General features: G+C 43.8%; 1 protein-coding gene across 1 annotated transcript in view; it reads right to left on the reverse strand.

Moving 5' to 3' along the window:
• LOC129699624 (calpain-2 catalytic subunit-like) overlaps positions 1–13717 on the reverse strand; it is a 69245-nt gene that overhangs the window by 37654 nt on the left and 17874 nt on the right. Inside the window, exons 3-6 of the mRNA XM_055639587.1 lie at positions 7924–8042; positions 5218–5351; positions 3393–3561; positions 1758–1841 (exon numbers count right to left, since the gene is read on the reverse strand). Coding sequence (XP_055495562.1) covers positions 1758–1841; positions 3393–3561; positions 5218–5351; positions 7924–8042 — 506 coding nt within the window. The remainder of the gene's footprint in view (positions 1–1757; positions 1842–3392; positions 3562–5217; positions 5352–7923; positions 8043–13717) is intronic.

A 13717-nucleotide genomic window follows, 5' to 3' on the forward strand; every position in this document is an offset into this window, starting at 1 on the left:
TACATGATAGTGCTACGATTTTTCACCACCTTACCATTCTTCTGTGTTGCAAGTGTAACAAGTTTTGTTGCAATTGGTGGTATATTTTAAAAGTTATTGAGGTTTAAAAATCTTTCAAACATTGCATGCACAGATTGGTCTCTCCTATCAGTCACCGCAACACAGATTGGTCTTCTCTCCTGTCAGTCTCCGTCATGGCCAGGACGGCTGACTCCCCTTCCTGCACCATCACAGCACTGATTGGCCGACGGTGACTGACAGGAGAGGAGACCAATCTGCGTAAACGCAGCCCGCAGCAAGGAGAATATTCCGACATGAAAGGGAAAGGCGGCGCCCACCTCGCCCGACCAGCTCCCGGGAACGGGGACAGACCACGCGATGATCCAAGGCCTGGGCTCTGTGGCTGGCTCTCATCCGGACCCATGGGGATCCGCCGCCTTGGCGCAGAGGCCGACGGCTGCTGCTGCTGCTGCGGGAACGCAGAGGAGCAGCAACCTCGAGATCCTGGGTAGGTGAGGGAGGCAAGGAGGGAGAGTGGGGGAATAGAGGACGAGGAGGGGGGAGTGGGGAATAAAAAGGAGGCAGGAGGGAGGGGTAGGAGTGACTGTGGGGGGAAAGGAGAGGGAAGGAGAGGTGGGTTGGGGAAAGGAGAGGGAAGGAGAGGTGGGGTAGGGAGGGAGAGGTGAGCAAGGAGAGTAAGAGATGAGGTGGAAAAGAGGGAGAGAGAGGGGTTGTGGGGGAGGTAGGGAGTGCGGAATAGAGGGCGAGGAGGGAAGTGGGGGGGAGCTCAGGAGGGATAGTGGGGTGCAATAATGGGAGTGGGGGAGGTGTGGGATAGAGGGATAGGAGTGGGGTAGGGAGGGGAGATGAGTTATGGAGTGAGTGAGTGACTCTGGATAGGGGAAAGGAGAGGGAGGGAGAGGTGAGGAAGGGATTGGGGGAGTGGAGGAGGAGAGGGAAAAGACGAGGGAGGATGAAGAGGAGGTGGAGGGAGTGCTGGGGGATGAGGAGAAATGAGCTGCGCCTGAACAGTTAGGGCTATGGGTGAGTGGTGGAATATTGCGTTGGGGGAGCAGACCCAACAAGTCTGCACGGAGTCTAGTTCATCTTAAAGACAGCACCCTGACAGTGTTTTGTTTCCTCGGCATTGCACAGAAACATCAGTCAGAATTTTGAGCTCCAATCTATAGAGTGTCATTTAATTCCACAATCTTTTGATTTATTCGCAGGTGGTACAAACTGAAAGGCAGCTGACAGGTAGAGTATAGGTTACCACAGGCAAGGTGTTTGATGGCAGAGGTAAGGTGGCTGCTCTTACATTTCGTTCCAGAGGATAATCCTAGAATGTGGTCCAGCTAGAACTATCAACAAGTATATTCAGGTCTGTTCCAAAGATATGTTGCAAGAATGATTTACTAGGCAGGGAAACTTGGGGTCCAAGAAGGATCTAAAATTCAGCTGTAGGACATACTTGAGCATAGAGAGTCAAAGGCTGGACGGGTGAGAGAGTTTGAAATGAGGGCTATGCCTGGCAGCTTAGGGCAAGAGATCAAATGACATTTGTTTGTTGTACCTGTATAACTTGTTTTATTTAGCATGAGTCACAACCATTAAAAGGGGAAGGGAGTAAAGCTCGGCTCCTTTCAAAGTAGGATTTGCGAAACCGCAGAGTAATAGTGTCGCACCCTTTCAGGAGATACAAAATGCACTGGTAGAGTAAAGATTATTTTATTAAAAAAACTTTATTTTAGACTTACTGTTTCCGCTCCAGTTAAAGAATAAGCATGACCTTTGACCAGCTTCTGTGAAGTAATTGCCTCTGAATCTGCTGAGCTGGTGATCTAATGCACAAAACAATAATCCATTAAACAATCAACTATTATTTATCATGCAGGTCAGTTACTTGAATTTATAAGTCACACAACACCATGCTACTTTATCATTATGTGAAACTTTATTCAATATAGGTTGTTTTAGCCAAATAGTGAAAATACATATTACATTTCAATACTGTCAGATAAACTGAAAAATGGTCATCCGATTTAAATACAAGCCTTAAAGGTTTGAAAATTGGATTGTGAAGGGAAGGGTAAAACCAACAAGGAACCTTAGAAAATAATTATACACAAAATAGTGTGATAAAACAATGCAATAACTGCACTCTGTCTATACCGATGCCAACATAAATTATGTAAATATCGTCAGGAATCCTTTAGTGGGCGGTACAGTGGCGCAATGGCAGAGTTGTCGCATCATAGCCCAAAAGGACGAGTTTGATTCGGACCATGGGTACTGTCTGTGCAGAGTATGCATGGTCTTCCTGTGACTACATGGGTTTTCTCCTGGTGCTCCAGTTTTCTCCCAAAGATGTGCAGGTTTGTAAATGGGGCTTCTAGAAATTACCCCTACTGCGCTGGGAGTAGATACAATAGTGGTCAATGGACGGCATGGACCGAAGGGCCTGTTTCAACGTTATATCTCTACACAAAACGAAATTGAAGTCCTAGACGTTGATGTATAGAAAACAAATGTGTATCCTTTTAACAGAGCAATGCCTGTAAATGCCAAATAACTCCTTTATTCTCCAATCATTCTCTGACTGCATAAATTTAATTCTTCATCGCCTCAAATCGAGACAAATTACACATTTTCATTCAGCGAAAACCTCATGAGTTTTATAGAGAAAATATAATTGGTCACAATCAACTCTTCTAGGCAGTAGAGTCTATCCCACCATCTGCATAATTTCTATTGCACCTGTAAAATAGATTTCCTTATTGGATATAAAGCATCTAAAGGTAAATTTAGTACCGCAGTTCACCTCGACAATATCTTTTGACCATCACTGGGGTGGTCTGAACACAAGTTGTGACAGCGTCTGAGGAAGGGTCTCGACCCAAAACGTCACCTACCCCATGTTCTACAGATATGCTGGCAGACCCACTGAGTTACCCCAGTACTTTATGTAATTTGTTGGCATCTCACTCCAGATCTCCGGTGCTAAATATGCAGAACAGTGCTAGCTTATTACGGCTGGCAAAACATGGTTCAGCTGAGGCAGGTACAGTAACAACATTTAACAGAAGACATTTGGACAGGTATATGGATGGAAAAGGTCTAGGGGGATATAGGCAAACGCGGGCAGGTGGGACGAGTGGGGGATCATGGTCGGTTGCCCGATCTTGGGCAAATTGGACTGAAGGGTCTGTTTCCATGCTCTATGACCTATAGCTGACGTGTGAGCACGACTATATGAATAAGGTTTAATTTTGGTAAACATCAATGATCTAATTCTCTCAATTAGCCCTATTTGATAGATTGTTATTGGAGTAAGCAACATTTTAAACTAAATAATTAATCCAGGAAGAGTTCTGGATTAAGATAATACTTACATTAATGGAACAGCCAAGTAGTGACCCAGCTTTTAATGCCTTTCGTATGATCTTAAAGAGGTTGCTTGGTGCTTCATTTAATTCATACCACTCTGAAATCCCCCCTGTAAAATCCTCAAAGCCTTCAGTTGTAGATCCCCCAGACAATGCTTCATAGGACCCATTTAACCTGGGAAATGAATACATCAAAATTAATCCTTCATAAGAACACAAATATATTAAAACAGAGGCAAGGAGGTGGCCATTGGGCCTTTAAGTCTGCCCTGCCATTCAACATGATCATGACCCTGGTCTCATCTCCCCTTCTACTCCAGCTACTTAAGACCAAGTATTTTCTCTGGAATGTCAGAGGTTGAGGGGAGACTTGATAGAAGTATATAAAATGATGACAGGCATAGATAGCCTAGAGAGGCAGAACCTTTTTCCCCCAGAGGGAAATGTTCAACATTAGAGGGCATAGCTATAAGGTGAGAGGTGGAAAGTTTAATGGAGATGTGCAAGGCGGATATACATAGTGGGTGCCTGGGACGCATTGCACTAGTGGTGGTTGAGGCAATACGATAGTGCCGTTTAAGAGGCTTTTAGATAGGCATGTGGAAATGCAGTAAATGGAGGGATATGGATCATGTACAGGTAGATGAGATCAGTTTAACTTGGCACCATGTTCAGCACAGACATTTTGTGCTGAAGGGCCTGCTCAGGTTCTGTGTTGCTCTATGTTCTATTTCATTTGCAAGCCTAGAACTAGGGGACCAGAATAAGGGGGGGTATCAGAAACCCAAGGGTGGTAATTTCTGACTGAGGAAGCAGAAACTTTGAAATATTGGTCAGAATTGAGGTTTTTTTGCTGCCAAGGGGCTACAGGCATATAGTAAGACCTGAGTGATCTCCTGGCTTTCAGAGTGGAGACGAAGAAGTTTTTTTTTTAGGCCTGGGTAACAGGGGTTAATGCAAATCCTTCTTGTCTTGTGTCTACTGTTTGTGGGTAAGTGTGTCTGTTTAGTGTTCAGCCATGAGCGAATGGCGGTGCGGGCTCGATGGACCTGGTGGGGTGCTGCTCTCGAACTTTCTTGCAGTAGTAAATCATAGAGATGAAATACGAAAGGCTGGGGATGGATGGAATGATTATTCTGTGTGGTGAATGAAGTAAATTTCATGAGCTTGGGATACCCCAAACATTTTGGAAGTGGGAAAATGCAAGGAATCTAGCACCAATATTTACACTGAAAGCTTCCACAAATAACCAGATTATCTTTTCTAATCATAGACTGCCTATTTGACAGGGCAAAGTTAGCCAAGGAAATGGTTCTACATTAAATCATTATCAGTCACATATGGGGGCAGAAATATAGAATCAAAGAACTGCAAAAGCTGGTTTATACCAAGGATGGGCACAAAGTGCTGGATTAACTCAGCCGGTCTGGCAGCATCTCCGCTGAGTTACTCCGGCACTTTGTGACGATCTTTCATACGAGAGCAGACTTGGCTTGCTTTAACAACTCCTTCAAACACTACCTGACAGTGCAGTACCAGCTCAGTCCTACAGTGCAGCATCAAATAGATTCTTGGGCTCAACTGGGTGTCAGGAGTTTGGGGAGAAGGCAGGAGAATGGGATAGAACAGCCATGATTGAATGGCAGAGTAGACTTGATGGGCCCAATGGCCTAATTCCGCTCCTATGAACTCTCTGGGAAATTAATTCACAGATCTGACAGTGGTAAGATTTGTACCAAATTAAGTATGCAGACATCAAAAGCCAAACTAAATAAAGTAAAAAATGTCATGGCTGACAATACTATCTTCGTGTCAAAAATTGCAGACTTACTTTGAATAGGCTTTCTCCAGCAGAGCACTCCAGAACTCATTTCCTGAAGCCGAGTGCACAAACATCAGCTCATTATCCTTTGTGGGCAACCTGTCATCGATCACCACATCCACCCACTCTCCATACTGCCAGAACTATAGAAGAACATCAAGAGATTATATCAGTACAGGGGTCTTACGCAATTCCGAGAAGGACCAACAATATGAATTTTAAATAAATTCAGATTTATTTTTTAAGCCAGGTCTCCATTCACAACCTTCATCACTTCAGCAACACTCTGCTTAAGTTTATCATAGTTTAGATTAGTTTATTACTATTGTCTCGTGTACTGAGGTACAGTGAAAAGTTTTTTTGTTGCATGCTAACCACAGCAGAAAGACAACACATGATTAGAATCAAGCCGTCCACAATGTACAAATGGTATAACGTTTAGTGCAAGATAAAGTCCAGCCTGAATATTATCCTTCAACAACAACCCTCTCTCTGTCTTCTATCAGTAAACCAGTTATATATATATCTATATATCTATATATATATACACACATATACATATACATATACACACACGATCAAATCATTGTTAATCCCATGTATCTTAATCTTCTTGATCAGCCTGCCATGGGGAACTTTATAAAATGTCTTACTAAAATTAATGCAGACAACATCCACCATCCTACCTTCATCAATCGCCTTTGTCACCTCTTCAAAACAAATAAATCAAGTCAGTAAAACGTGATCTGCTGAATGCAAAGTCTCCCTAATTAATCCATTCTCTTCTAAATGGAAGTAAATTCTATCCAGGAGAATCCTCTCCAATTGTTTCCCTTTCACTGACATGCGACTCATCAGCCTCATCCTTCCCTGGATTCTTTCTACTTCTCTTAAAGATGGAAACAACCTTGGCTATTCTCCAATCCTCCGGGACCTTGCCTGAGAGGTTGGAGGAGGTGCAAGTGAACCTCTGCCTCATCTGAAAGGACTGCCAGCGTCCCTGGACAGAGTTAAGGGAGGAAGTACAAGGACATCTGTTGCATCTCCTGCGGTAGCTGGGGAAGGTACCTGTGGCGGGGATGGTTTGGGTGGGAAGGGATGATAACAATAGACAATAGGTGCAGGAGTAGGCCATTCGGCCCTTCGAGTTAGCACCGCCAGTCAATGTGATCATGGCTGACCATCCCCAATCAGTACCCTGTTCCTGCCTTCTCCCCATATCAACTGACTCCATTAAGAGCCCTATCTAGCTCTCTCTTGATAGTATCCAAACCAGCCTCCACCGGCAGAGAATTCTACAGACTCGCAACTGTGTGAAAAAGTAAGGGAGTTGTGTAGGGAATGGTCTCTGCGGAAAGCAGAAATGGGTGGGGATGGGAAGGTGGGATCCTGTTGGAGGTGGCGAAAATGTCGGAGGATTATGTGCTGTATGCGATGGCTGATGGGGTGAAAGGAGAGGTCCAGGGGAATTTTGTCCCTGTTGCGACTGGGGGGGAGGGGGAGGGAGCAAGAGCAGATCTGCGGGGTAATGAGGAGTAACATAACAGATGTGGGCTTACCCAGTAACAACTGCTCGCAATCTCCTGCCCAATAATGTTGTCTGCTTTATACCAATTTAGTATCTTCCCACAAGGTTAAACCTTTTCCCCATTCAAAACTTGTAGACTTATGATCACTCTCCCTAAAATGCTCTTCCACTGTAACCCCAGTAACCCCAGTAACCAAGCCAGGCACGTTTCTCAACGTAAGGTTCAGTATGCTCTCTTCTCAGGTTCCACTATCTACATACTGTTTCAAGAAACTCTGCTGAATACAAATTCTTTTCCATGCATGCCTTTGTCACTGAGCAAGTCCCAGTCAATATCGGACAAGTTAAAGATACCCATGAAGCCAGCCGACTGTTGCTTTGGCATCTTTTGGTAATCTGTCTCTATATCTGTTTCTCTCTCCCACTGGCTATTGTGGATCCCATCAGAGAGCCTGTACCTTTCTTATGTTTAAGCTTCACCTATATTGCCTCAGTATGTCCTCTCCGAGTGCCACTGTGACAGTCTCGAGCTTAGTATTAGATTGGGAGGCAGAGTGGTAACCCTGACAGAGTTGCTGCCTCACAGCACCAGAGACCCGGGTTCAAACCTGACATCGGGTGCTGTCTGTGTGGAGTTTACACATTTTCCCTGTGACTGCATGGGTTTCCTCCCGGTGCTCCAGTTTCTTCCCACCCGTGTGGGTTGATAGGATAGTTGGCATTTGTAAATTAACCCTGGTGTGCGGGGAGTGGATGGAAAAGTGGGATAACATAGAACTAGTGTGAACGGGTGAGTGATGGTCAGCACGGATATGGTGGACCGAAGGGCCTGTTTGCACACTGTATCCCCTAGACTAAAGTAGCGCAACTCCTTCACCTCTTTTCCCTTCCTCTCTATCACATCTGAAACAGTGAAACCCTGGAACTTTGAGCCGCAGTGTGTCCCTCGTGCAACCATGTTTTTACAATGGCCACACCACCAAATCAGGCTCCAAGTTCATCTGCTTTTCCTAAAATACTCCTTGCATTGAAAAATAAACACATTTCAACCCATCATCTTCACCATACTTGGAAGGGACAAAACTCCAGGTAGCTCTTTGATCCTCATTAAGGAGCCGCCTCCAATTCACATTTTGGCATCCTGCTCCCTTACAATGAAATGTAAAGGTCATCGTGATTTGACTTACCCGGAAATGGAAGATTCCTGCATAATCAGAGCCAAAGTCTTGTTCACAGGGAACCACTCTGTTTAGAACCTCATTGTTTAGGGTTAGTGATGCAATAGCAGCCAATAGCCAGCAGTCACCTACAAAGAAAAAACAGAGGCAATGTTATGTTCCATAATCAATGAAAATGCACACTTTCATGTGTCAGGTTTATTTATCCAACTACTCCAGAAATATCCCTGCGCAAAACACTAGTGTTTCTGATTCTATGTATCCACGGTTGACTGAAGTGGGAGAACCGGTAGTGCAAGGTTGGGGTTAGGGCTGAGAATAAAGGGAAGGGTTTGCATGCCAAAAACTATAATTAAAGACTTTGCAAAGATGCTCCTAATTAGAGCACAATTAATAAATCATTCAAATGCACGCACCACCAGACTCAGGAATACTTCTATCCTTCTGGTAACAGGCTTCTGAATGGTCCTTCCATAAGCTAGGGTACAGTCCAAGTCTCCTCTACCCCATTGCAAACATAAGGACTTTGTCTCTGGAATTGTTGTACTACAATGCTGAGACCTATATTCCACACTCTGTATCTTTCCCTTCGTTCTACCCGTTGTACTCGAGTTTGGCTTGAATGTATTTACATATAGTATTATCGAACTTTGATCAGATAGCATGCAACACAAAGCTTTTCATTGCATCCCAGTACATGTGACAATATTAAACCTAAAATTACTGCAGTATTCAGAGATCATGGATGATCTTTGCCTGTGCTATTTTTCTGCATCAACTCCATTTCCCTAGATTTTGACAAATCTACTCTATTTTCAATGTACTCAATCTTTGTTTCTCAAAATGAGAACAGAAGGATCGATATCTGTCAGTTTACTTTTTCCCCCCGTCTTTCTCTTCCACCCATATCTCTCCCTCTAGCTTCACATTTCAGTCCTCCTCTCTCCTTATCTGACTTCCTTTTCATCTCTAGCCATTGTTATTTACTCCTCCATTCTGCCAATCAATCCCCCCCCCCCCTCTAACCTGTACCCACCTAACTCATGCCAGGTTTTGTCTCACCCCCAGCTCTCTCCCCTCTGCAACAATCGGGCTGAAGAAGGGACTCGACACAATACATCACCTGTCCGTTCCATCCATAGATGCTACATGACCCGCTGAATTACTCCAGCGCTTTGTGTTTTGCTCAAGATTCCATTTTCTTATGTTTGCAGTTTCTCATCTATCCTTGGTGTCAAATTTGGGCCACATTTGCTAAGCACAGCAGATATCCAACCATGGAGGGTATTAGTGGAGTGAGTGAGTGGGTGAAAGAGAACGTTGTGCAGAAGAGATAAAGGAGGGGATGAAGTAGAAGTATAGTTGAACAAAGATATGGATTTTTGGAGGTGGCTGATCAATAGATTTCGGGTCAGAACTGCTGAGAGTCAGACTGAAGGAACTAAAATCTCTATCTCTAATGAAGAGGAAACTCTGATGAAGGGGATGGATGGAGTGCAAAAAATGGCTCCTTTTATAAATGAATCCAGTGTCTCATCCAGCAAGCCTGGCGTCGTCCAATACAAGCAAACAGCTCAAATTAAACTGCTGTTCAAAGAAATAGGACTGAACGGACTCCCTATCCCATGCTGAAAAACATACCAGAATGAAACAGAGTGAAAGATTGTTCATTGATACAAAAAAAATTGATGTCTCCATTTATTTTGAAAGTTTATATTGAGCTAACCTGCTGTAAAATAGATTCTGTCAGGATCGAGACATAATTATGTATTCGAGGCATGCGAGCCATATAAATTAATTAAAGGCTAAACTTTCAAATGGTTTAGTAGAGCGATACCACTTGGAAACAAGTCCTTTGGCCCACAGAGTCCATGCCAACCATCTATCAACTAGTTCTATGTTATCCCACTATCTCATGCACTCCCTACACATTAGGGGCAATTTTACAGAAGCCGATTAACCTACAAAACTGCACGTCTTTGTGATGTGAGCAGAGAACGGAGCAGCAGGAAGAACTGGGAGAACATGCAAACTCCACACAGACAGCACCCCTGGTCAGGATCAAACCCTGCTCTCTGGCACGGAGGCAGCAGCCCTACCAGCTGCAACATTGTGCCACCCAGTGGTCTGTATTTAATTTATTTGAAAACAAATAATGTCAACATCATTATAATATGGAAAACTACAAAAAAAAGTGACAAAAAAGAAAATCTAATTCTAATAACGCTCACTGGCTTTAAAGATCTGGTTGTGGGGAAATGACAGACATATGGAACTGCAGATGCCAGTTTACAAAAAAAAAGACAGTGCTGGAGTAACTCAGTAGGTCAGGCAGCATCTTTGGCAATGCATTAAGATGTCATCTATCCATGTTCTCCATCTTATTTCACACCTTTAGTCTTCATCTTTGGCCTTTGTCCAACCATCTGCCAGTAAGAAAACCCATGCACATATCACTTGTCCCCCACCTCCCTTCCAGCGTTCTCATACCCCTCCCATACTACTATTTGCCCAAGGAAGGGGATTCAACCCGAAATATCGCCTCCCCGTGTTCTCCATAGATGCTGCCTGACCTGTTGAGTTGCTACAGCACACTTTATGAATTACATTCAGGTTTGCAAATTATACATCAAGTCAGGGATGGTTTGGGCGTGATACAATGAGTTTAATGTTAAATCTACTATCTCTTCAAACTTCAGGTGAGAAATATCCAGCAGAGTTTCTGCAACATCCCAAGGGCACTGTGCTTTTAAGGAAAAAACAGAAGCCATCACTGTAGGAATAAACCTTCAAAAAGACCTGCATTTAACATATTTGAAAGGTGAAATATCTTTTGAAAGGAATCTTTAGATATCTACAAATACGAGACTATGTGACGCAAGATTGTCACAATATGGGCCCAGATATATTAGACAAATGCATGAACAGAAAGGCGGATACAAGTAAGTTAATATCCTATTTCTACAATACCCTTTTAAATGTACATGTCCCGTCGTCGGAAACAATTAGGCGAGCATGGGAAGATGAATTGGGTTTAACAATTTCAAAGGATAGTTGGGAGGAAAGTATTTTATATATACATTACTGTCCTCTTAATGTCAGGCACTCCCTAATACAATTCAGAGTCCAAATTGAACATGATCTTCCCAAATGTCTCTCCTATTTGTGATAAATGTCTCCTCCAAGAACCGACTATAATCCATTCTTTTGTTTCTTGCAAAAAATTGCAAAACTTCTGGAGGGGAATTTTTGATATCTTTTCCAAAATACTTAAAAATAAATTGGATGCCGATATAAAACTGATCACACTAAGTATGTCAGAGGCCCGTTCTAAGCTAACGATATTTCAAAGACGTTTCCTTAACTATGGCCTAATAAAGGTGAAAAAATTAATACTCAAATTTTGGAAACATACAACAGTCCCTACAGTGAAGATGTGGATCACAGATATGTCCGAGACACTACATTTGGAAAACATTGGGCTTGTCTTGGCGGAAAAACCAGATCAATTTCTTTAAAAAATGACAAATAAATTGAATCTTGAATCTTACAACAATAGTATGGTGCAACACAAATTTAAACAATAGTATGGTGCAACACAAATTTAAATTTAAAACCGATGCTGGGTTGGGTGAGGTGTAGTGGGGGGGCAGAAATGAGGGGTTAGGTATATCTCCACTTAAAAAAAAAAAAAATCCTATATCTTTCTGCTACACTGCTTTGGTAGTTTAGGGACTTTCTTTTGTTCTTCTTCAATCGACCTTTTACCTTTCTACTTCTTTTCTTTCTTGTTTTCTCTTTCTTTTCTTTTTTCATTTTCATAATTTAATTTCATAAGGTTAAAAATGAAGCTGTACAATAATTGTATAATTTTAGATGCCGAATGTTTTATCTTTGTACAATTGCTTCTAATAAAAATTTAAAAAAATAAAAAAATAAAAAAAACATTTGAAACTACAGTCAATGTAAGCTTCTCTATAGACTTGCATACTTGCTACCCTTTCTTGATTGAACTTCCTTCTTTCTGCCACTGTAATCAGCTTGTGCCATTCAACAATCTAATTGGCAATTTCCATCAGGTAAAACGACTGTGGGAGCTGTTTGCTTATTATCTAAATGGTGTCAAGTTGGGATAAGGGGAAATACAACGGGATCTGGGTGTCCTTGTTCATCAGTCAATGAAAGTAAGCAAAGGTACACAAAAATGCTGGAGAAACTCAGCGGGTGCAGCAGCATCTATGGAGCAAAGGAAATAGGCGACGTTTCGGGCCAAAACCCTTCTTCAGACTGATGGGGGGGGTGGGGGGGGAGAAGGAAGGAAAAAGGGAGGAGGAGGAGCCCGAGGGCGGGGGGGATGGGAGGAGACAGCTCGAGGGTTAAGGAAGGGGAGGAGACAGCAAGGGCTAGCAAAATTGGGAGAATTCAATATTCATGCCATTCGGACGAAAGCAACCCAGGCGGAATATGAGGTGCTGTTCCTCCAATTTCTGGTGTTGCTCACTCTGGCAATGGAGGAGACCCAGGACAGAGAGGTCGGATTTGGAATGGGAGGGGGAGTTGAAGTGCTGAGCCACCGGGAGTTCAGGTAGGTTATTGCAGACTGAGCGGAGGTGTTCGGCGAAACGATCGCCCAACCTCCGCTTAGTCTCACCGATGTAAATCAGCTGACATCTAGAGCAGCGGATGCAGTAGATGAGGTTGGAGGAGATACAGGTGAACCTTTGTCGCACCTGGAATGACTGCTTGGGTCCTTGAATGGAGTCGAGGGGGGAGGTGAAGGGACTGGTGTTGCATTTCTTGCGGTTGCAATGGAAAGTGCCCGGGGAGGGGGTGGTATGGGAGGGAAGGGAAGAATTGACAAGGGAGTTGCGGAGGGAGCGGTCTTTGCGGAAGGCAGGCATAGGGGGAGATGGGAAGATGTGGCGAGTGGTGGGGTCACGTTGGAGGTGGCGGAAATGGCGGAGGATTATTTGTTGTATTTGCCGGCTGGTGGGGTGAAAGGTGAGGACTAGGGGGACTCTGCCCTTGTTGCGAGTACGGGGATGGGGAGAGAGAGCAGTGTTGCGGGGTATGGATGAGACTCTGGTGCGAGCCTCATCTATGGTGGTGGAGGGGAATCCCCGTTCCCTGAAGAACAAGGACATTTCCGATGCCCTGGTGTGGAACGTCTCATCCTGGGAACAGATGCGGCGTAGGCGGAGGAATTGGGAGTAGGGGATGGAGTCTTTACAGGGGGCAGGGTGGGAAGACGTGTAGTCCAGTAAGTAAGCATGCAGGTATTGCAGGCAGTGAAGAAAGTGAATGGCATGTTGGCCTTCATAATAAGTTGAGTATAGTTGAGTATAGGAGCAGAGAGGTCCTTCTGCAGTTGTACAGTGCCCTAGTGAGACCACACCTGGAGTATGGTGTGCAGTTTTGGTCTCCAAATTTTAGGAAGGACATTCTTGCTATTCAGAGAGTGCTGCGTAGGTTCACAAAGTTAATTCCCAGGATGGTGGGGAGGGAATGGAACGGCTGAGCTTATATACTCCGAAATTTAGAAGGATGAGAGTGGATCTTATTGAAACATATAAAAGTATTAAGGGTTTGGACACACTAGAGGCCGAAAACATATTTCCGATGTAGGGGGAGTCCAAAACCAGGGGCCACAGTTTAAGACTAAGGGGTAAGCCATTCAGAACGGAGATGAGGAAACACTTTTTCCACAGAGTTGCGAGTCTGTGGAATTCTCTGCCTCGAAGGGCTAGAGGCCAGTTCTCTGGATACTTTCAAGAGAAGCTAGATAGAACTCTTAAAGATAGTG

This window comes from Leucoraja erinacea, chromosome 8 (genome assembly GCF_028641065.1).
Source record: "Leucoraja erinacea ecotype New England chromosome 8, Leri_hhj_1, whole genome shotgun sequence".
Lineage (NCBI taxonomy): Eukaryota > Metazoa > Chordata > Chondrichthyes > Rajiformes > Rajidae > Leucoraja > Leucoraja erinaceus.